At 40.6% G+C, this 21,932-nt stretch overlaps 1 protein-coding gene across 12 annotated transcripts in view; it reads left to right on the forward strand.

Moving 5' to 3' along the window:
• The window catches only part of ADGRL3 (adhesion G protein-coupled receptor L3), an 852,526-nt gene that overhangs the window by 666,509 nt on the left and 164,085 nt on the right, over positions 1-21,932 (forward strand). For all 12 annotated transcript variants that reach the window (XM_061637965.1, XM_061637983.1, XM_061637973.1 and 9 more), the window contains one exon: positions 922-1,142. In XM_061637965.1, coding sequence (XP_061493949.1) covers positions 922-1,142 — 221 coding nt within the window. The remainder of the gene's footprint in view (positions 1-921; positions 1,143-21,932) is intronic.

A 21,932-nucleotide genomic window follows, 5' to 3' on the forward strand; every position in this document is an offset into this window, starting at 1 on the left:
ATAATAAATAAATAAAATAAATAAAGTGCTCCAATCCCTTGTTTATTTTAATTGTTCTTTTCTGCCCCTTTTCCAGCTCCAGTGTACTTTTTGGAGCTGGGCCAACCAGAATCGTTCACAGTATTCCAAACATGGCAGCATCATATAAAAACCCTGTCCCTTCTAATAAACACTAATAGTAGGCTGGAATACTGAGGAAATGCACAGGGCCCCTCAATAAAACCCACAAGCCAAGCATCACTAAACAAAACTAATGGGGGAGTAAAGGGGTGGCAAAAAGTGTTATATGCATTAAATGCAAATATACTATGACTGAAAGCTGAGGGAGAGACCCTTCAGCACCATCCGTGCTTTATTATGCCCTTCTCTGTAGCCTTATAAAAACAGTATGTATGGGAGCAATGCCAAAAGGTTAGGGGGCCAGGCCCTCTCTGCTCTCCTTCTGACTTGAGTACTGACCAGTAACATAGAACAGAGATTCCTAAATATCTTTTCCAGCAGACCCCTTGACAATTGCTGATAGCCTTGGTGGACCACTGAATGATTTTTCTACCTGTTGTAGCAATTGTAATGTGCTGTGCTAGGCGCTGTATGGTTTTTAATTGTGCTTTTATTGTTTCTTTTATTCCTTCTATTGTATTTATTGTATTACAATTTGCAATGCATATTAGATACAATACAATGGAAGAAATGAAAGATGCCATTAAAATCCCCTTACAAATAAATACGAATACTTAATGCAGACATGCCACGGACCACCTGAATAAAACCTGAAAACCACTGGTGGCCCACAGACCCCAGTTTGGGAAACCATGGACATAGACGTTGCCTTTTATTTTGGTCACACTACACTGGACCGATATCATATTCAGATGACAAATAATTTTCTTTCTTTTTTCCGTTGTGTTTGTACTCTCCCAGATAGCCTGTGCTGTGTTTGCCGCCCTCTTGCACTTCTTCTTCCTCTCTGCTTTCACCTGGATGTTTCTGGAGGGAGTACAGCTCTACATCATGTTGGTGGAGGTCTTTGAGAGTGAGCATTCACGCAGGAAGTACTTCTACTTGGTTGGCTATGGCATGCCTGCTCTAATTGTGGCTGTTTCGGCGGCAGTAGACTACAGAAGTTACGGCACGGGAAAAGTGTGAGTTTCATGCTGTGTTCAATTTGTGGTTTAGGGGAATCTGAAAAACCAGTACTTGTGAACTTGCACTTATCAGAAATTACTGGAAATAAATGGGTAATAGAAAGGCTGTTCACAATAGGGGTGTGCACTGACCTGACGTTTTGGTTTGGACCCTGGTCTGGGGCTTTGGAAAACAGCCTGCCTCGGTCCAAGGTTCTTCATGGGCTGCCCAATTCAGCTTAGGATATGTGTGAATCTGTTTTGTCCCCACCTTTAATACTGGGAAATTAAAAAACAGCTGTTTTTCCCCTTTTGACAGAAGTAGATGAAGTTTTCAAGCATACTGGCCCATCTAGAGTGGATAAACCCTGCCAAACTACAAACTTTTTTGCTGGGCACTTTAAAGTGTATTTTTAAAAAGAAAATGTCTATAACTTTTTTTTATTTGGGGGCAAAATGGGATGAATTTTCCAGGCAATATAATCCCTTCTGAGGGCATGAATACTGCCAAATTTAATTTCCACTAGTGTCTTGTGGTCAGTTGGTTTGAAAATTGCAGACATGAAAGAGGTGCCCCTGTGTAAGAAATTTGCCAAATTGCAGTCAGATAGATTCAGGGGCTTTTATGCTAGTTGCCCTCAAAGTTGGTTTGAGGGGATGGGTGGAACGAACTAAAAGGGATTTGCTTTCTGGGTAAAATTAATTATGCCCTCTGATTACAAGCTCAGCCTGTCAGTCATAACAGTGCTCTTCCTTCTCCTCCTCTGGTGTTTGCTCTCCTTTCCCCCTATCTCCCCATCCTGGGCTTAGGTAAGCTTAAGCACATTACTTTCACTTTCAGCAGACACTTGTTTATCCCATTATTATTATTATTATTATTATTATTGTTGTTGTTGTTGTTGTTGTTGTTGTTGTTGTTATTTTACATCTGGATCCCCAAGGCACAACAAAGCAGTTTAGGGATCCCTGCAAGTTGTGCCATCTTGCACAAACGCTCCTTCTCTTCTGATGAGCCAAAATGCCTGAGGCACCCACTGCACCTTGGAATTTGTATCAGTCTGATGAACACCCTAAGTTCACAGTAATAAGATGTTTCTCTAAAGCTCTCGTGCACAGATGCAGTGACTGACTAGAGCAGCCTTTCCCAACCAGTGTGCCTCCAGATGTTGTTGGACCACAACTCCCATCTTTCCTGACCATTGGCAATGCTGGCTGAGGCTGATGGGAGTTGTGGTCCAACAACAACTGGAGGCACACTGGTTGGGAAAGGCTGGACTAGAGTGATTTACAGAATTTTCTCTAAACTTGGGCAACTCACTGGTTAATTAACATGCTAAATAAAAGCACTGGTCTTGTAGTTCTCAATCTGAAACCATAATTTAAAAGTAAGGCAAGTAATGGTGGTGGTTTACAGGAGTTCTCAGAGAACACAGTTCAGATTAAAGTTTTGTAATTCTGTGTACACAGTTAATTAGTCTAAGGATATTCCACATGAGCACCGTGGGTACTATTGTGGAAGAAAGGCAGGAAATAAATGAAGAAAAATGAGTAAAAGCCCCCAATTTTTCAGCACTAGGACTCACACTAGTCACAGACTAGGGCAGCATAGTAGTATCTCATCCTTCCAAAATGGAGAGTTTCTTTACCTAGGGAGTGTCGGATGTTGTATCTGGCGCAAGCAGATGCCCAGGATGCAGAACAGTATAGTGACAGGCTAGATGCCAGTTGAAGCAATGAGCCGGACAAGCAATAAGTTTTAAGAGTTACTTTACTGACAATATATCACAGCTCTCTCTGTACAAACTCCTCGACCCCCACACTCAAAAGTGTCTGCTGGCCCTCTATATAGATAAGGCCAGCTGCCCGAGCCTAGGTTGCTTAGCAACGTGTCCTTGAAGATGGCTCGAGCTCTGCCAACTTTCGCTTCTAAGTCACGTAGCTCACTTGTGGAAATTTAACCTCTGCTTTCTCGGTTTAATAGCCAACAATCCCCCACCTTAAATTTCCACATTCAGCCAGTTACATTTCTCTTCCATTTACATGTGTTACATTTTTCATGTCATTACATTTACATCATTTGGTTTTATACTTCTGATACATTTCCTTTTATTTCAGTTTACATCACTTTCATTTGTAAGACAGTTACTCCATTGCAATCTCAGCATTATTGCCATTATATTTCATTACTCTTCATGATTTCCATCATCCCACTTTTTCCAGTCACTGAAGTCTATATGTTTAATGGAATTTATTTTAAATCTAACAGGTGGAATACCTTTTGTTGTTCTCTCTGATCTGCGTGGTTGTATTTCTGCCTTAGTGTCTGTGTCTGTGTCAGGCGATTCCTCTGTTTCTCTCTCAGAGTTAGAACTCGATTCACTACTGCTGCCTGTTTCTTCTTGTTTTATTGGTACTGTGTCTGCCTGTTCTTGTTCATTACTACCTTCAGTGTTTCCCAACTCCACATATTTTTTTCTCTTCCCAATCCTGCTCTATTGCTTGCACGCTTCTACTTAACACTACAGACCTTTGTTTTGGCAGCCATATTCTGTAATACGTGTTTTCAAATCCCAGCATGTACCCTTTGTCTGCTCTCCTTTGCAGCTTCCCTGTCCTTTTATTTTTGGGAACATGTACCCAGCATTCTGCTCCAAACATAATCAAATGGTTTAATCTGGGTTTTCTGTCATACAATTTCTGATAAGGAGACATTCCAGTGGCCTTATGGAATATTCTGTTTTGAATGTAAGCAGAATACAGAACACACTCTCCCCAGAAACCTTGTGTTAAAGAGGAGTCACATAGCATTGATCTTATTGAGTCCTGAAGCAACCTGTTCCAGCGTTCAGCTAACCCGTTCTGATGAGGACTATAAGGGGCTGTTAACTCCTGTTTTATTCCTCTTTTATCCAAGTATTCAGTAAAAGAGTGTCCTAAGAACTCTCCTCCTTGATCTGATCTTATTCTCTGTATTTTGACACCAAACTGCACTTCAATTTTTGTAATAAATCTTTTCAGTTTCTCTGCAGCTTCACTTTTAGCTTTTAGTAAATAAACAGTGCAGAATTTTGAAAAATCATCAACTATTGTCAGGAAATATCTTGCACCCCCCTGAGTAGGTTGAAATGGCCCCACTAAGTCCACGTGTATTAATTGATAAGGTGCATTTGTACTGGGCATGGCTTCTTTGTTCTTTGCAGCCACAACTGCCCTAGTTTGTTTACACACGTGGCAGTCTACATATTTTTCACAGTTTCTCAATGTCACATCATTACTGTTCTCTGTTGTTTTCACCACATTTTCATATCCTATATGGCCTAGTTTTCTGTGCCATAAATGAACACAATTATTATGGGGTTTCTTATTAGCACACATGAGTACATGATTTGTTTGTTTCATGTGTAAGAAGAACAATGAGTTCCTCACTATTCCTTTCATGAATATTTTTCCTCCTCTCATTACATGCACTGAACCCCTTTTGAACATTACTGTGAACCCCATTTCATTGAGTTTCGACACAGCCATAATGTTACATTCGATATCAGGAACAAACAGCACATCTGTCATAATGGTATTGAAACCTGCTAATTTCACTGTACCCCTACTTTTGATCAGTTTCTTAGATCCATCAGCCATTATTACATGATCCTCTACGTCACAAAATGTATGAAACATAGATTTATCTTTGATTATACTATTTGTTGCCCCACTGTCAATTGCCCATAAATCTTTACAGTTATTTCCCTGCTCATTGTTCATACATTGCTTATTCTTACTAGCATAGATCACCTGTACACATGGTTTTCTTCCTCTTTCTCTTCTTCTTGCTTCACAATTCCTTTGAAGATGTTGCTTGGAACCACAAAAATAACATGCCTTTTATCCATACAGTCTCTCTTGTGCAGCTTTGTTGTTCTGCTTTTCCACGTTGTGTTTAGACTCAGTCTTTTCCTGCTTTGCCATTTCCTGCCTCCTTTGAAATTCTTGTAAAAGTTTGCCTTCTATATAATCCATATTGAGATTTGCATCGTCCATTGCTTCCAAAGAGCTCACCAGACTATCATAACTTGAATCTAGTGAAGCTAATGTGATATACACTTTTTGCGTTTGAGAATATTCAATTTCACGTTCTGACAACTCAGTAAACAGTCTGTTTATTTCCAACAAATGCTCTGACATGGTTGTATCTCCAGATAAGCACATCTGGTACAATCTTCTGGCAAGATATATTTTAGAACTGGCAGTCTTTTTCACATGAATATTTCTTAAAGTTTCCCAGGTTTCCTTAGCTGTTGTTGCATCACGCACGTGCAGTAATTGAGAATCATCAATAGAAAGAACAATTAACGCCTTTGCCCTCTCATCCAGCCTTCTCCAATCTGCTGGAATAGGCACCACGGCGGGTGGGTCTTCTGCGATAGCTTTCCACAGGTCTTCTTTCACTAGAAAAGCCTGCATTCTCTGTTTCCAAGTGCCATAATTTTTCCCTGTCAGCCTTTCTAAGGGAATCCTGGCCGATAACGTAACAGACATACTTTCACTTTACACAGTTCACCGCCTTTGTAATTAGAGCTTCTCACCTCTGTCCTTCAGTCAGTTTTTCCCACGGCTCTCTCACAGCTTTCAGCTCAGCTTTCGGTTTCTCCATCTCTCTGCTGTTATCTCGCTGTTCTCCAGTTCTGGCTTTTCTCTGCCGCTTTTCTGCAATCCTCCGCTCCAGGTAATCCTCAGCACCAGGTAATCCTCAGCACCAGGTAACCATCCTCTGCTACCACTTGTTGGATGTTGTATCTGGCGCAAGCAGATGCCCAGGATGCAGAACAGTATAGTGACAGGCTAGATGCCAGTTGAAGCAATGAGCCGGACAAGCAATACGTTTTAAGAGTTACTTTACTGACAATATATCACAGCTCTCTCTATACAAACTCCTCGACCCCCACGCTCACAAGTGTCTGCTGGCCCTCTGTATAGATAAGGCCAGCTGCCCGAGCCTAGGTTGCTTAGCAACGTGTCCTTGAAGATGGCTCGAGCTCTGCCAACTTTCGCTTCTAAGTCACGTAGCTCACTTGTGGAAATTTAACCTCTGCTTTCTCGGTTTAATAGCCAACAGGGAGAGCTGCTTGCTTTAAAAAAAAAAAAAAAACAGGACAGATTAGTGTTTCAGCATGGGAAAGAAGGAGCAGCGCTTAGAAATGCAAATTATTAAGCAGCGTGTAGATGTTTTAAATAAATAATAAATAAATACAACATAACTTTGAAAGATTCAATTAAAATAAATAAAAATTTGTGTTAAAAAGAACAAAAAGTACATGGAATGGTGAGGCATTGTTCCAGGAGAGGAGGTAGCCTTACTTGTGCCTGTAAATTTACAGGGATATGCAAGTGCTTCTTCACTAGAATTTTACAACTGGGGGCTTAGTCTTTACACTTGTAGAAATAATTTTTAAAACCCCAAACAAACATTTTTTAAAAGTTACAAAAGGTGTAGGCAATGGGGGCAGATGTTGTATCCAGACCCGGCTCCCAGTTTCTGGGGGCCCTTGGGCACAGGCTGTCAGTGGCTCCCTTGTCACCTTGATTTCCTCCTCAGACCACAATCCTCCTCCCTCTTGGCCTCACCCCTTTAAAGCAAAACCCCTCTTGACCGATATGGCAACCCCTTATTGTTAAAGAAAAACAATACAACATTTTGGACTTTTGAAAGGATGAGTGCCATTTCTTCATCATTGAATGGATACACCATTCCCACACATCTAAAATTGGGTCTCTACTATAATCTCTGTTCACACTTCTTTTTTCGGAGATAAAGCAAAGAACATAAATAAATATTATTTGATATTATATTAGCATCCATAAGAACATAAAAAGAGCCCTGTGGATAAGGCTGAAGGCCCATCTAGTCCCACATCCTGTTTGCACAGTGGCCAACCAGATGCCCTAATGGGAGCTCTCACTCTCCCAACTTGTGGTTCCCAGCAACTGGTATACAGAGGTATGCTGCCTCTGATAGTGTAGGTAGAACACAGCCATCATTAAGAGCCTTTTTTTCTTTAACAAAACTGCATTCTATATAATTTCAAAAAACACATTAATATATAAAATGTACAAATATGAGCCAAATACTGCACAGACTGAAATTCTATGACTAGAATTATTCTTTCTCCACTTGCCTACTATATAAATAAAGAGGGAGGAGTGCAAATCATTGGTAACCATGAATTCAGTTCATAGTTTTTCTGTCTTGAACACTTTATTTTAAAAATAAGAATGAGGCATTTTTACTTTTAATTTAAACTACTTCCCAAGGGTTGTGGGCTAGGATTGGCAGAGTGATATAGAGCAGCAGTTCTCAAACTCCCCCCCACACACACTTGAACATTACTGAAGGTCTTGGCAGATCACTTAATACTTTTTCTGCCTGTCGTAGGAATTGTAATGCCCTGTGCTAGATGCTCTATGATTTTGAATTGTATCTTTATTGCTTCTTTTAATTCTTACATTGAATTTGCATTCCGTAGACTTCAAATCGTAAGACAATAAAATACAATATTAATATTTAATCTGGACATGCCCCAGACCCCCTGAATGAAGCTTGGGGGTTACTCGTGGTCCACCAACCAGTTTGGGAATGCCTGGTCCAGAGTATGTGCTCCACTACAGCATAAGCAAAACAAACTTGTTTGTTTTTCCATGAAGAAGAAATAGGGCAATCTGTCCATGGCTTCTCAGAAGCAAGGGTGCTCCAAAGCAAAATTAAGGTACAGGCATATAATGCATTGTTATAAAATAATATCAAAATTTTAATATATATATATAAACAATCAATATAAAGTCCTTATAAGTATTCTCATATAGTAATAAAAGATGCCCAAAAAGTATGTAAAAAGATCAGTGCCCGAACACAATAAAATACAGAATATATAATATAATCAAGGCAATATCAGTGTGGAAGTCCAGGGCAACTTGTAAACAGTGGCCAATATACATAAATCAATGCCCATAAAATGCACAATGTATACCATAGCCAGACACGTTTCGACAATTAGTCTTCTTCAGTGGCTTTCATGACGAGTGTACATTTTGTATATTATATGCTAAGATATGGACTGGTACGTGGGCTGTTCATTAATGTTGGCAAAATTCTCAATATATTCTTTATAACTGAGGGCTCATCCAGACGACTGCAAAATGTGTGACACGCCTGCTATGTGTGTTCATTATTTTTCGGTCGTCCAAATGACGTCTCGCGCTGTTACGCATTTTCGCGGGTTAAATCCGCTCCTTGCAATACCGGCAAAAATGCGATTTGCTGTTTAAAATCGGGAATCATCCGCTGTGCCTTCAGGAGGTAGGATGCAATACTGCGGACTTTACAGCTGATGGGCAGTTTGTGGGCATTTCCCCTTGCCCCTTCTCCTCATTCCAGCCAATCACGTATCTGCACTTTTGCGCATGTGCAAGAATAAGCCCGGGAAAATTGAACCAATCATTGCAATGGTGGGGTGTTGGGCGGGGTCTGCAACTACTGCGCAGATGCATTTTATTTTTTGCCAGCCTGCAAACTGGGCGGCCGCTCTGGGTGTGAGCTACAATGCACAGCAAGCGAGAAAGGGGGGGTGGTCGGTTTCAACCTGCCTCCAGAAAGCTTTGTCAATTTCATTCTACTTGCTGGGGTTTTTGCTTGAAATCAGAAAAGCATACATTTGTTTAAGTGTAATATCGCAAATGCAAACAAGAAAAGGGCTTCTGGTCAGTTTCACGCCTGCCTCCGGAAAGCTCTACTCACTGGGGTTTTTGTTTCAAATCATTTCACAGCAGGAAGGAAAGAGAGAAGGAGGGGTGTGTGAATGAAATTGAAAAAGGTTTCCAGAGGCAGGCGTGAAACTGACCAGCAGCCCCTTTTTTGTTTGTATTTGCGATATTACGCTTAAATGAATGTATGCTTTTCTGCCTTTATGGATATTTAAGGAGATACACATGCTGGCAATTGCACTTATTTCTCCAAAAAAGCAAGAAACGTGTCACACCCCCTCCTTCTCCCTTTCCTTCCCGTGGCGAAATGATTTGAAACAAAAACCCCAGTGAGTATAATGAAATTGACAAAGCTTTCCGGAGGCAGGCTGAAACCGACCACCCTCCTCCTCCTCCCTTTCCTTCCGCGGCGAGAACTCCTTTACAGCCATTTTGTGCTTCATTGCAAAGGGGAAGAGGAGCATATGTCATTTTTTTGCTGACCAACTGGTTGATAGGGGGAGGTTTTAGAGGCGGAGCTTGGAAAAAGCAAAAAGAATGTAGGGGTCTTACCACTGCGTGTGCGGGTGCAAAAAAGCATTTTTTTTTAATTGGGAAAGAGCAAACTAAAAGGTAAAGTGAGGACTATCAGATGACAAACCGAATATGGAAACCGTGGATTATCCCGCTCCGTTTGGATAAGACCTCAGTGTGCCTCCTGATTGGTAGGAGGAAAGCCAATAGCAATAGCACACAGAGATGAATGGGGCCCTCTTCTGAGGCACATAATTTTGCTACATCTCAGTATTAGGTGAGATAGAGTAATATATCTCACCCTGTGCAGCAAATTGCCTGCCCCATCAGAGGTGCTCTGAAAAGACACAGTCAGGGAAGTGAGTTCTAAGAGACACAGTGGGCAACCCGCTCTGTGGATGGGTGCTTTGGGGCCCACAGGAGCTTTTAATTACTTAATTTATTTCTCACAGCGCACTGGCGGTTCCCTCATAGGGAAACCCAACCAGGGAGTTGATTTAGAGAAGCTAGAAGCAGGGGAAAGGTTAAACACTGCCCCATCATCATGTCATCACTCTACATTCTCCTCTCAAAGGTGCTTTTCCTTAGGAAAAATAGGTGATAAACTTCTCACACATTTTCATATAACATGTAGTTAGCCCAAGATGGTTTGTTGTTTTTCACAAATGAATGTTCTGCACAATTTCCTGGGCTTTGTGTAATCTTTAAACCATATATTTCATCATCATTTTATCTAATTTAAATGTTCTGAAATGATTACTAAATGCACTATATTTTTTTATAATATGAGCATACACTCCATTTTGAATATACACAGTACGCTTCTATATACAGTCTGATTTGCCGCATACTGAGTGGAAAGCCACATATCCATGTTAAGCAGTCTGTTACACATTCACAAAGATAGTTGGAGCTCTTCCAATTTTATGGACCAGTGGCATCTAACGATTGTTTATTGAATGCATTTAATACACACCAGGGATAGCTTAAGGTTTGATTTCTTTTCAGGCAGAAAATAGAGCAAACCATTATAGCTGTTATTACTTGGAAAGAACAAGCATGATTGAATGGATCCCAGTTGTCATTGTGGCTGTGAGGAAATTAAAAAGCAAATAAGAGCACATGGAAACCACATGGAATATGGTTAACATGTGCTTGGGATTGAAGAAGCTGATCCCAGCAGAAGCAGGAACAATGGAGATTTGCAATAGATTGAACTGGTTTTGCTACATAGAAATGAGAACTACTAAGAGTAGGTGATTGGGAATGAAAGTGTTAGTGCTTATTTCTTGAGAAACCACCTAAGTCACAACACTACAACACAGCTACAGCAGAAATAACCTTTTCCAGCCTTGACAGGTAAACTTCACTTTACATAGAAGTTACTTGAGTTTACTACAGTCCCAGTATTGATCATTTGCCATTCTTTATCCATTGAAGCAATCCAAATTACCCACATAACCCAGCAGGACCACCACTGCATCTGCAGCTCTGCAATGCAATGGGTAGGGCAGAAGGGAGGACAGGCAGATTGCTGTCCCAATGCGGACCTGGTACAGTGATCAGGCCAAATTGGGCCCGAAGCTGTCAAGTTGCCAGGCGAGGCAAGAAGGTCCCTTGCCTCACTCCGCTTTTGCTGGCAGCTGCTACTGCTTTCCATCCCAGCAACTGGAGCACCCCAAAAGGTCTTCCTTGCACCCTTTGGGTTCACTCGAGAGCCGGAAGTGTATGTCTGCCTCTCCTTTTTGTGTGATATGGGGATCATCACTTCCCCTAAAGAATCCTGGAAAGTGTAGTTTCCCTCTCACAGTTACAGTTTATTTATTAATTATTTATATATTACATTTATACCCCGGCTTTCTTTTCATCATAAAAACCCAAGGCGGCTTACATATGGTTCCCAGGCGGTCTCCCATCCAGGTACTGACCAGACCTGACCCTGCTTAGCTTCAGCAGGGTGCTGGCCTCATGCGCCTTGAGACCATAGCCTGGGATAGTTCCCACCACCCTTAAAAAACTACAGTTTCCATGATTCTGTGGTGGGATTCATGTGCTTCAAATGTGTGTTGAATGTGCTTTAAATGAATGGTGTGGATCTGCGCTGGGTATGATATGCATTCATTAATGAATGAACAGTTCATGTCATCAGTACTGAGCTAGATGGCACCAAATGGCCTGAGTTAGTGTAAGGCAGATTCATTTGTTTCTAAAAATGGAAAGAGATCTAAGGGCCACAGTGACTCTAAAATTTATTTATGTATTTTATTTACAACATTTATATACCACTTTATTGTAAAAAATCTCAAAGCGGTTTACAGAAAGAATTAAAACAATAAAATTATTGGCAAAAGCAGTTAAAAGACAGATATTTTAAAATATTCAAAATAATAAAACCAACAATGAGTTAAAAAGAGATTTAAAAAACACAATAGCTTCTACATGCCTGGGTACGCTTGCCTAAACAAACATGTTTTTAGCAGGTGTTGAAAAGAGTACAGTGAGGGTGTCTGCCTAATGTCAATAGGCAGGATGTTCCAAAGTGTAGGTGCTGCCACACTAAAGGACTGATTTCTTACAAGAGCAGAACAAGTACTATGTGGAACCACTAACATGGAAAGCACACCTTGAACTTGGCCTGGTAGCAAATCGACAACCAGTGCAGATTTCAGAGCAGAGGTATTGTGTGCTGATAGGATCTCACTCATGTCAGCAATCGTGCCCGCAACATTCTGCATTAACTGCAGCCCACGGGTCAAGTTGTGCTGCATGGGGATTTCTGACCTTGGCTAACTGGCTGCCAGGATTTTTTTAGTTTTGGTTTTTGGTTAGGAATCCTGACTGGTTGTGGGATGCTGAGTTTTCTGCCTTACTCATAAGAATATTGCTGTGGTTGGTATGGTATTGCATTTAGGAAATCATCACTGTCTTTTTTCTTTTTCTATTTGCATTTAATTTACCTTTAACCTCACTCCCTTTCATCCATAGAAGCAACAACAGTGGTTCCATGCTCTCAGCTCAACCCCCTTAAACCCACTGATGATACAGCTTGTTGTTTGCATGACGGTTTGTTTCTTGCCCAATAGTGGTAAAAGAGAATTCACATACTGGGCAGTGTGGCTGCAATTGTTGTTGTTACCAAGCTACTGTCTATGAGGGTAGACCAAACCATGTCTGTTTTCTCTCTGTCAATTATTATTCACTGGAATTGTGTCTGCTGTCAGAGTGAGTTTATAGCAGCCCACAGGGGAAACAGAAAAGAGTAGAGAATCTTCTTACTCTTACTCATTTCTGATACTTCTTTCTGAACTGAAGGGTCAAATCTGTAAAGAAATTTGGAGCAGCCATGTTAAAAGTTAGGGGCAAGGCATTCCAGGCAGGCGGTTGCCAACCATACTGGGATATGAATATCTTTGCAGAGGATCCCTAGTCAAGCTTTACCAACAACACAATCCAAATCATATCTACTGAGAAGTAAGTCCTATTGTTCTATGGGGCTTGGTAACTTGTGTTTAGAATTGCAGCCTTCAGGGGCATCTATCTTTACTTCTGAGTGCTCCCATCTAACATCTCCACAACACTAGGCTCCTTTCTTCCTACATTGTCCTTCTGGTGACTGGCCTGGCCTGAGGGCATTTAAACCCTTTTTGCCAGAAACAAGTAGGCTAGATTAAATGTTCACTACCCAAACTCCGTATTTTAGCTAAGATTTCTATCTTAATTTCTAATCAGAGAAATGTTCTTGTTTGAATTGTATGTGCCAAGCAACTGTGGTTGATGCTTAAGGTATCATGCTTAATGACATCACTAGGGCCCACCCCTGTAACATCACTAAGACCCGCCCCTCTGATAATGTATTATACTTAATGAAATCACTCAGGCCTGCCTCATGACATCACTCACGCCTGCCACCATGACATCACTAGAGCCCGCCCCTGAAATCTCAGGTTTTCGGATGGTTCTGACCTGGCAACCCTAGTCAGAATGAATGTAAAAAGCTCTCACTTTAAGCAGAAATCGTCCTGTCCCTGGTTTCAGTTGGAGATTTTATTTCTGGAAATGCTGACAGGGCTGAACCCCTGAAATTTCAAGTCAGATCTAAGAACTGGCAGCCCTGGTGTGAAATATTAGGACTTCTTACCATTTTGTTGAGTAGAATGAGGGACAACTAATAAGTACAGTACCTTTTCATGAACAGTAGTTGTGCCAGTTTATTTCTAGCTCTCATGCAGGCTGTTAAGACGGTAGTGTGATACATCATTTGGGTGTTGTTGACCCCTCCTCCACTACCTAGGCCAAAATAATAATTTTGCAGCCATTACAAAATCCATGAGAGTAAAATGGCCATAAGTCGTAATTGACTTGAAGGGACATAACAAAAAAAAATGGCCAGTGTGTCTGAAATTGTAACATGAGAAACAGTCCTCCGAGTAGAACTACAGGATACAATTGTGTATTAACAACTGTGGATAGTCTTCCCACTCACCTCTCCCTCCATAACATTATTACAACTTTCCCATTTCCTGACATCATTGTGTTGTGTGTCGCCTCTGCTTCCCATTACTGACTGCCACTTGAAGGGCACACCCTTTCCCAACCAGTGTGCCTCCAGATGTTGTTGGACCACAACTCCCATCTTTCCTGACCATTGGCAATGCTGGCTGGGGCTGATGGGAGTTGTGGTCCAACAACATCTGGAGGCACACTGGTTGAAAAAGGATAGCCTAATGACATCAGGAGTCAGAGTAAGGCTGCAGTCCTATACACACTTACTTGAGAGTAAGTCTCATTGAACTGGATGAAACCTACTTCTGAGTAGTCATGTATAGGATTGTGCTGTAATTTGTCATCATTGGCGGCAGCAGCCCATTTTTTAATAAGATTTTCCCCTGCTCTTATACAAATACACAAACCAGCCTTAATCTTTGTGCAAGTCAGTGTGTATTTAGGCATTTCAGTGTGTTTTATTGTATCAGTGCTTATATGTACAAGTTCCTGGTTGGCTGAGGCAAGGCCTTTTGTGGGGAATTGGGTTCTGCTTGTATCGGTCTTCATCCTGAGATACTTTTAGTGTGATTCTTTAATGATATCTTAATTTAATGAAGGTGCTGCACTGGCTGCCAGGCAGCTGCCAGACCCCATTCAAGGTGTTAGTAGTAGCATATAAAGCCCTAAATAGCTTGTGACCCAAGTACTCAAAAGAGTGCTTTCCCCAGCATCAGCCAACGTGGACCCTACAATTGGCAGGTGAGGCCTTATTGGTGGTGGAGCCCCTGGCGGCTGCCCACTTAGTGTTGACCTGTGATAGAGGGAGCCTTTTCAGTGGAATTCCATGTTTATGGAATGCTCTCCCCACTGAGGTGTGTCTACTTCCATCATTATTTACTTGTAGGAGAAATTTGAAAACATTCCCGTTTACCCAGGCATTTGATGGCTGAAGAAGACTGTTCCGGGCAACCTGGAAATTCATGGATGAAAGAATGTTTTAACTGTCAACTGCTGTGAGAATATTTTTAACTGTAGCTGCTTTTCTATTGTTTTTAAATGTTTTCAGAATGCTTTTTTGTTGTTAAATTGTTTTGTTCGAGGAAGGAAGGGCAGGATATAAATCCAATGCATAATAATTTTACACCCTCCTTATAAAACTGTAATCAGAAAAAGAAATACTGGTGGAGCTCAAAGATTAAGAGTTCTTCCCACTGAAGATAAAAGGAATTGTTGTATCATGTAATTAAGAAGGGTTGCTCTGTATTCTATTGAACGTATCGGGGCCAAAGCAAACAACTTGTGAACGGTCTCCCAAGTTTTTAAAGTGGAAAAATAGCCACTGAAGGTTGCCAATTTCAGTGGAGGAATGGTTGACGGAAGGAGCTGCTGCAGTTTGTCTGCTTGAAATTACCCTGGCCAAGCTGTTTTTTTCCTACTAAGGGGAAAAAAAGACATAGACAGGGTCCCTGTAACTTTTCCTTTGAGGGTAGGAGAGCAGCCTAGAGGGGCAATTTTGAGTGGGAGGGAATGGGAGAGAGTTAAGAAGCCCTTCTCTTACTGCTCCTCTGATGCAATTTCCTACATTTTAGTAATTAATTAATAGATCTCTAGATGTGTTGCCTGGTTTGGCTCTTAACAAAAGGAAAATTTGTTATGCAGATCTGCTATGCAGTTTTAATAATGACGTATAACCTTCATTGTGGGATGCAGGTAAATTGTTACCTTTTATTGGAAGAATAATATACAAGTTTGCAAATTACATGGAAACTGGTTCAGGCAGTTAAGAACGCTAACTAATTCTAAGGAGAGAAAGAGATTAATGCAAACATCTATGACATGCATTTAAACAGTGGCCTAATCACCAAATGGCTTGTATGTGAAATACACATACTGCAATATATTAATGCAAGGTTTGGGTTTGGCAGACTGTTGTGTTAATTGAAAATGCTGTTTCCTACTCTTCCACACACACAAAATAACCATAGAACAGGATGCTGAAACAGCTGAGTCAAAAGCTAAAACAGATCAGTGTTTGCAGCTGCTACAGTACTGTTTGCATGAAGAAGAGTTTGTTTAAAGAAACAATCACAATGCTTCCTTTCCAAGATCATTCTTGCAAAGCCTCATGGAAACTAATGTGGAGAGAGAAGAAGGCTGTTCTGGTTACAGTGGTCAGGGTATTAACGAAGGAGTTCTCTGTCAGATGGGTGATAGCTGCCACCTGAGAGGATGCGCCTCTTATTATAGTGTGGCTCCTTCCATTTTCTCTCAGTCCTCCCCGCTCCAAGTAAGCCAGCTCCATAGAAGATAATGTGGACCCTTTTTAAAAACAACAGTATGGAATATTTTCTTCACTGGTCAGATGCCTGAATTGTTTTAAAGGTTACATTTTCACGCTGCATGCCCTTGAGGTATTCCTGACTTTTTTGAATTTGAAATTGATTACTCGCGAAGCAAGATATTGTTAAGTAAATTATATTTCAATTTTGAAAAGTTAATTGCAGCAATCAATGAGATTAAAAGTAGAAAAGGGTTAAAGTAACCAACTTCAACAGTTTTGCACTCCTTAGTCTGCTACATGTAGACTACACCAATGCCAAATCAGCATATAAACTCATAGTTTTATTTTGTATTCTCAGCGCATATGGGAAGCTCACATTACTATGCTAAGGAAGTGGTTCTCAAAATATTTGCTCTGGGAGAATCCTTCACTTTAAACAAAACTTTGGTGAACCCTTGCAACAAAATATTTTTAAATGATTTAAAAATGTCTGCTACTAATGGTACCAAATAACATAAGGCTGATTTTTTTAAATGAATTTTCAGATCAATTTTATTCCAAATTTAGCAATGTTACAAACTACTTATTTAATGAGAATGATTAATGAAATTAGTGGTGGGGGGAAAGTGAAGGAGGAATTTGATTATTAGGACAGCAAGCAAAGGAGGGCAAGCCAGAGCAGCAACTTTTAAAAAACAGCAACTTTGAAACTTATCTCTGATCAGGTTGGTATAGGGTTACCAGGTGTCAGGTTTTTGGCTGGATTCTCTGGTTTTGGGGGGTCCCCACCAGGTCTCTGGGTAAGTCACCTTAATCTCTGGACTCTCAGCTTCAATTTTTTTAAAAAATTAAGTTTCTAGGTGGTCTGGTTCCCGAGATATACACCATAATGTCAGCCACCCCCCCATGCAACTGTTAAATCAAACCGATCTGTTATAGTAGCTCCTAGCTCTAACCCCGCTCTTTCAGGATTGCAGCCAATAAGTGAAGCCAGGGCTGTGATTTGTTGACCCAGGCAGTGCCTAGACGTCATTGCAATGTCAGAACATACTGGTTTTGAGATTTTCAGTTTGTTTGAGTAAGTAAGAATATGGCTTAAAGTGTTTTTTTTCTTCTTGTGTGCAAGAGTCAGACCCTGGGCTGTTGAAGAAGGCAGTGCTTTGAAAACCTTGGCAATATGAAAGTATTTAATCTAATACTTGCTTTTCTAGGAGTAAAGCAATGCTAATCCCATGTACCTGGAGTAAACCCCATTGAATTCATCAGGACTTACTTTTGAGTAGACATGGTTAGGATTGTGCTGTAAATTAATAGGACTTTTGAGTAAACATAGCAAAGAATTGTGTTTGTGTTGTAAATTTTTCTCTTCCCCTCCAATCCTATTTTTAAAGCAATTAGGAAAGGTTTACCTAGATATCATCATTTTTTATGTAGGATACTAATATTGATTTTTTTAAAAAATGTTCTGCAGTGACCAACTGGGTTGACAATCAACTATTATATGTGGTGTATTTTTACACCTGCAAGTGTGTGTGTGTATGGAGTCTTTCCAACAACCCAGTGAGGTAGGGTTGGTGATTGGAAACCAAGGCAGCTCACAATAAGAAATAAATCCCTTTAAAAACCAATAACCATAAAAACAAGTATAAACAGTTGAAAAACAGCTAAAAGTGGCATGATTCTGAATTTTGGGTTGGGTGAATGAAGGTTATTTATTTATTTTTATTTATTTATTATTTGATTTATATCCCACCCTTCCTCCCAGTAGGAGCCCAGGGCGGCAAACAAAAGCACTAAAAACACTTTAAAAATAATAACAGACTTTAAAATATATTAAACCAAAACAGCTTTAAAAACATTTTAAAAGCTTTAAAAACATTTTTTTTAAAAGAAAATGTTTAAAAACTTATTAAAAAGCAATTCCAACACAGACACAGACTGGGATAAGGTCTCAACTTAAAAGGCTTGTAAAAAGAACCTTATCACTTGAGGGTACAGTTTTCCCTGGTTGAGTAAGCCCTATTGAATACATTGGGACTTGCTTTTGAGTAAACAAACATAGGATTGCACTATAAATATCTTTACAGGTTGTGTAAATAATAAACATATTTGATAGTCATGCTTATATAAATATTTCTTCATACTATGTCCCAATAAGTATCCGATTTCACTCTATGGTTGTACAATACTTCCTTTACATTTTAAGTATGCCCTTCTTCCTTGAGGTGGTCATGGTTCTCCATTGTTTTCATCCTGAGGGCCACAGAGATGGTGAGTAGCCCATGGTCACCCACTACACTTTATAGCTCATTTCCATTTTGAAAAGTTAATTAAAACAATTTACATGCAGGGAAAATTTATTAAGTGGATCCACACAATACATTTAAAGGACATCGAACTCGCATTTAAAGTGCATGACTTCCCCTAAAGAATCCTGGGAAGTGTCATTTCCCCCTCACAGTTACAGTTCTCACCACTGTTAACAAACTGCAGTTCCCATGATTCTGTGGTGGGATTCATGTCCTTCAAATGGCTGTTGAATGTGCTTTAAATGAATGGTGTGGATGTGCCCTAGGTATGATGTGCATTCAAGAGTGAATTGAAAAGAACAATTTTAAAAGATACTTTTTTAAACAGGGGAAGGGTTGTAGCTCATTGGTAGGGCATACGCTTTGCATGGAAAGGTCCAGAATTCAATTTCTAGAAAAGACTATTGCCTGGAATCCTGGAGAGCCAATGCTAGTCCATGTCATCAGTACTGAGCTATGTGGTACCAAAAGGCCTGAGTCAGTAGAAGGCAGATTCCTTTGTTCCCAAAAGTAGGAAAAGACTCAAGGGCCACAGTGACTCCAAAATTTATTTATGTATTTTATTTACAACAGTTATATACTGCTTTATTGTAAAAAAATCTCAACGTGGTTTACAGAAAGAATTAAAACAATAAAATTATTGGCAAAAACAGTTAAAGACATGTATTTAAAAACATTCAAAATAATAAAACCAACAATGAGTTAAAAACAGATTTAAAAACACGATAGCTTCTACATGCATGGATAGGCTTGCATAAACAAAAATTATTTTAGCAGGTGCTGAAAAGAGGCGTCTGCCTAAAGTCAGTAGGCAAGGAGTTCCAAAGCATAGGTGCTGCCACTTTGTTGTTGTTATGTGCCGTCAAGTCGATTACGACTTATGGCGACCCTATGAATCAGTGACCTCCAATAGCATCTGTCATGAACCACCCTGCTCAGATCTTGTAAGTTCAGGTCTGTGGCTTCCTTTATGGAATCAATCCATCTCTTGTTTGGTCTTCCTCTTTTTCTACTCCCTTCTGTTTTTCCCAGCATTATTGTATTTTCTAGTGAATCATGTCTTCTCATTATGTGTCCGAAGTATGATATGTGTCTAAAGTCAGAGGAAGACAATGGTAAACCACCTCTGAATACCTCTTACCACGAAAACCCTATGAACAGAGTATCCAAAATGCTGCCACTTTACAGGACTGATTTCTTACAAGAGCAGAACAAGTACTATGTGGCACCCATAACATGGAAAGCACAGCTTGAACTTGGCCTGGTAGAAAATCAGCAACCAATGCAGATTTCAGAGCAGAGGTATTATGTGCTGATAGGATCTCACTCTTGAGAGAGCCAGTGTGGTGTAGTGGTTAAGGTGTTGGACTACGACCTGGGAGACCAGGATTCGAATCCCCACATAGCCATGAAGCTCACTGGGTGACCTTGGGCCAGTCACTGCCTCTCAGCCTCATGCAAACCCTATTCATAGGGTCGCCATAAGTCGGAATCTACTTGAAGACAGTACATTTACATTTAGGATCTCACTCATGTCAGCAATCATGCCACAGCATCCTGCATTAACTGACTGGCTGTTTTGGTTTTCCATTATGAATCCTGACTGGTTGTGGGATGCTAAGTTGTCTGTCTTACTCATAGGAATCTTGTTGTGGTTGGTATGGTATTGCATTTAGGAAAGCATCACTGTCTTTTGTTTTTCATTTTCTGTTTGCATTTCATTTACCTTTAACCTCACTCCCTTACATCCATAGAAGCAACAGCAGTGGTTGCATGTGCTCAGCTCAACCCCCTAAAACCCATTCATGATGGACCTTGTTGGTTGCATGGCAGTTTGTTTCTTGCCTAACAGTAATAAAAGAGAATTCACATATTTGAAAGTATGGCTGCAATTGTTCCCAAGCTGCTGCCTGTGAAGGTAGACCAAACCATGTGTGTTTTCTCTCTGTCAATTATTGCTCACTGGAATTGGGTTGGCTGTCAAAGTGAGTTTATAGTAGCTCACAGGGTAGACAGAAAGGGTAGAGAATCTTCTTACTCTTACTCATTTCTCAGACTTCTTTCTGAAGTGAAGGGTAAAATCTGTAAAGACGTTTGGAGCAGCCATGTTAAAAGATAACGGGAGGGCATTCTAGGCAGGGGGTTGCCAACCCTGCATGGATATGGATGTCTTTGCAGAGGATCCCTAGTCAAGGTTTACCAACAGCACAATCCAAACCAGGGCCGCATTATGACTTTCGTGGGCCCTAGGCACTTTTGCCTTTGTGGGCCCCTCCCACCATAATAATATCAATATTACAAATTATTTTTGATATAACTTTAAATACTTCAACATTGTATTTTTTTTCCTGTTTTAGGCAAAATTTAATAGATTTTCGTGGGCCCTAAAAATTTCATTTTTTTCTGATGTGAGAAAAAAATTAAAAGATTTTCTTCGACCCTAAAAGTTCATTTTTTTGCTTCTGATTTTAAAAGAAATTAAAACATTTTCGTGGGCACCTAAAAGTATCGTGGGCCTTAGGCACTGTGCCTACTGTGCCTAATGGATAAGTCAGCCCTGATCCAAACTATATCTACTCAGAAGCAAGTCCTGTTGAGTTCCATGGGGCTTAGTCCCTTAGTAAGTGTGTTTAGAATTGCAGCCTTCAGGGGCATCCATCTTTACTCCCAAATGCTCCCATCTAACAATCTCCACAACACTAGGCTCCTTTCTTCCTACAGTGGCCTTCTGGTGACTGTCCTGGCCTGAAGGCACTTAAACCTTCTTGCCAAAAGCAAATAGGCTAGATTAAATGTTCCCTACCCAGTCTCCATCTTTTAGCTAAGATTTCTATCTTAATTTCCAATCAGATATTTTTTTAATTGTATGCTCCAAGCAACTGTGATTGATGCTTAATGTATCATGCTTAATGACATCACTCGGGCCCGCCCCGTGACATCACTCGGGCCCGCCCCGTGACATCACTCGGGCCCGCCCCGTGACATCACTCGGGCCCGCCCCGTGACATCACTCGGGCCCGCCCCGTGACATCACTCGGGCCCGCCCCGTGACATCACTCGGGCCCACCCCTGAAATCTCAGGTTTTGTGATGCTTTTGACCTGGCAACCCTAGGTTGGTACCCTCTCAGGCATCAGGTTGGCAATCATTGCCATAAAAAGCAGCCTATACTTTTTGTTTCCTAGTTTTCCTTCTAGGAGGGCTAGAGATTTACTTTTTTTTTTTTTTAAAGGAAACTCAGAGTCTGGGTCCCCCTTGCAGGCATGGATCCTGGTATAGTTGCATTATAATCTGGCCTTGGGTTCAGGTTTTAATGGCCACAATGACAACTGTGGATCTATCTCACATTATACCTGGCCTGAAAGTGTTATATTGTTTATCTGCTGTATCATATTTTATTTATGGATCCCATTTATGGAGGGAGGGGACAGATTCTCATGATTTCCCCCGGAAAATCTCCCGTGGAGGG

The sequence above is a fragment of the Rhineura floridana genome, chromosome 1 (genome assembly GCF_030035675.1).
Source record: "Rhineura floridana isolate rRhiFlo1 chromosome 1, rRhiFlo1.hap2, whole genome shotgun sequence".
Taxonomy (NCBI): Eukaryota; Metazoa; Chordata; class Lepidosauria; order Squamata; family Rhineuridae; genus Rhineura; species Rhineura floridana.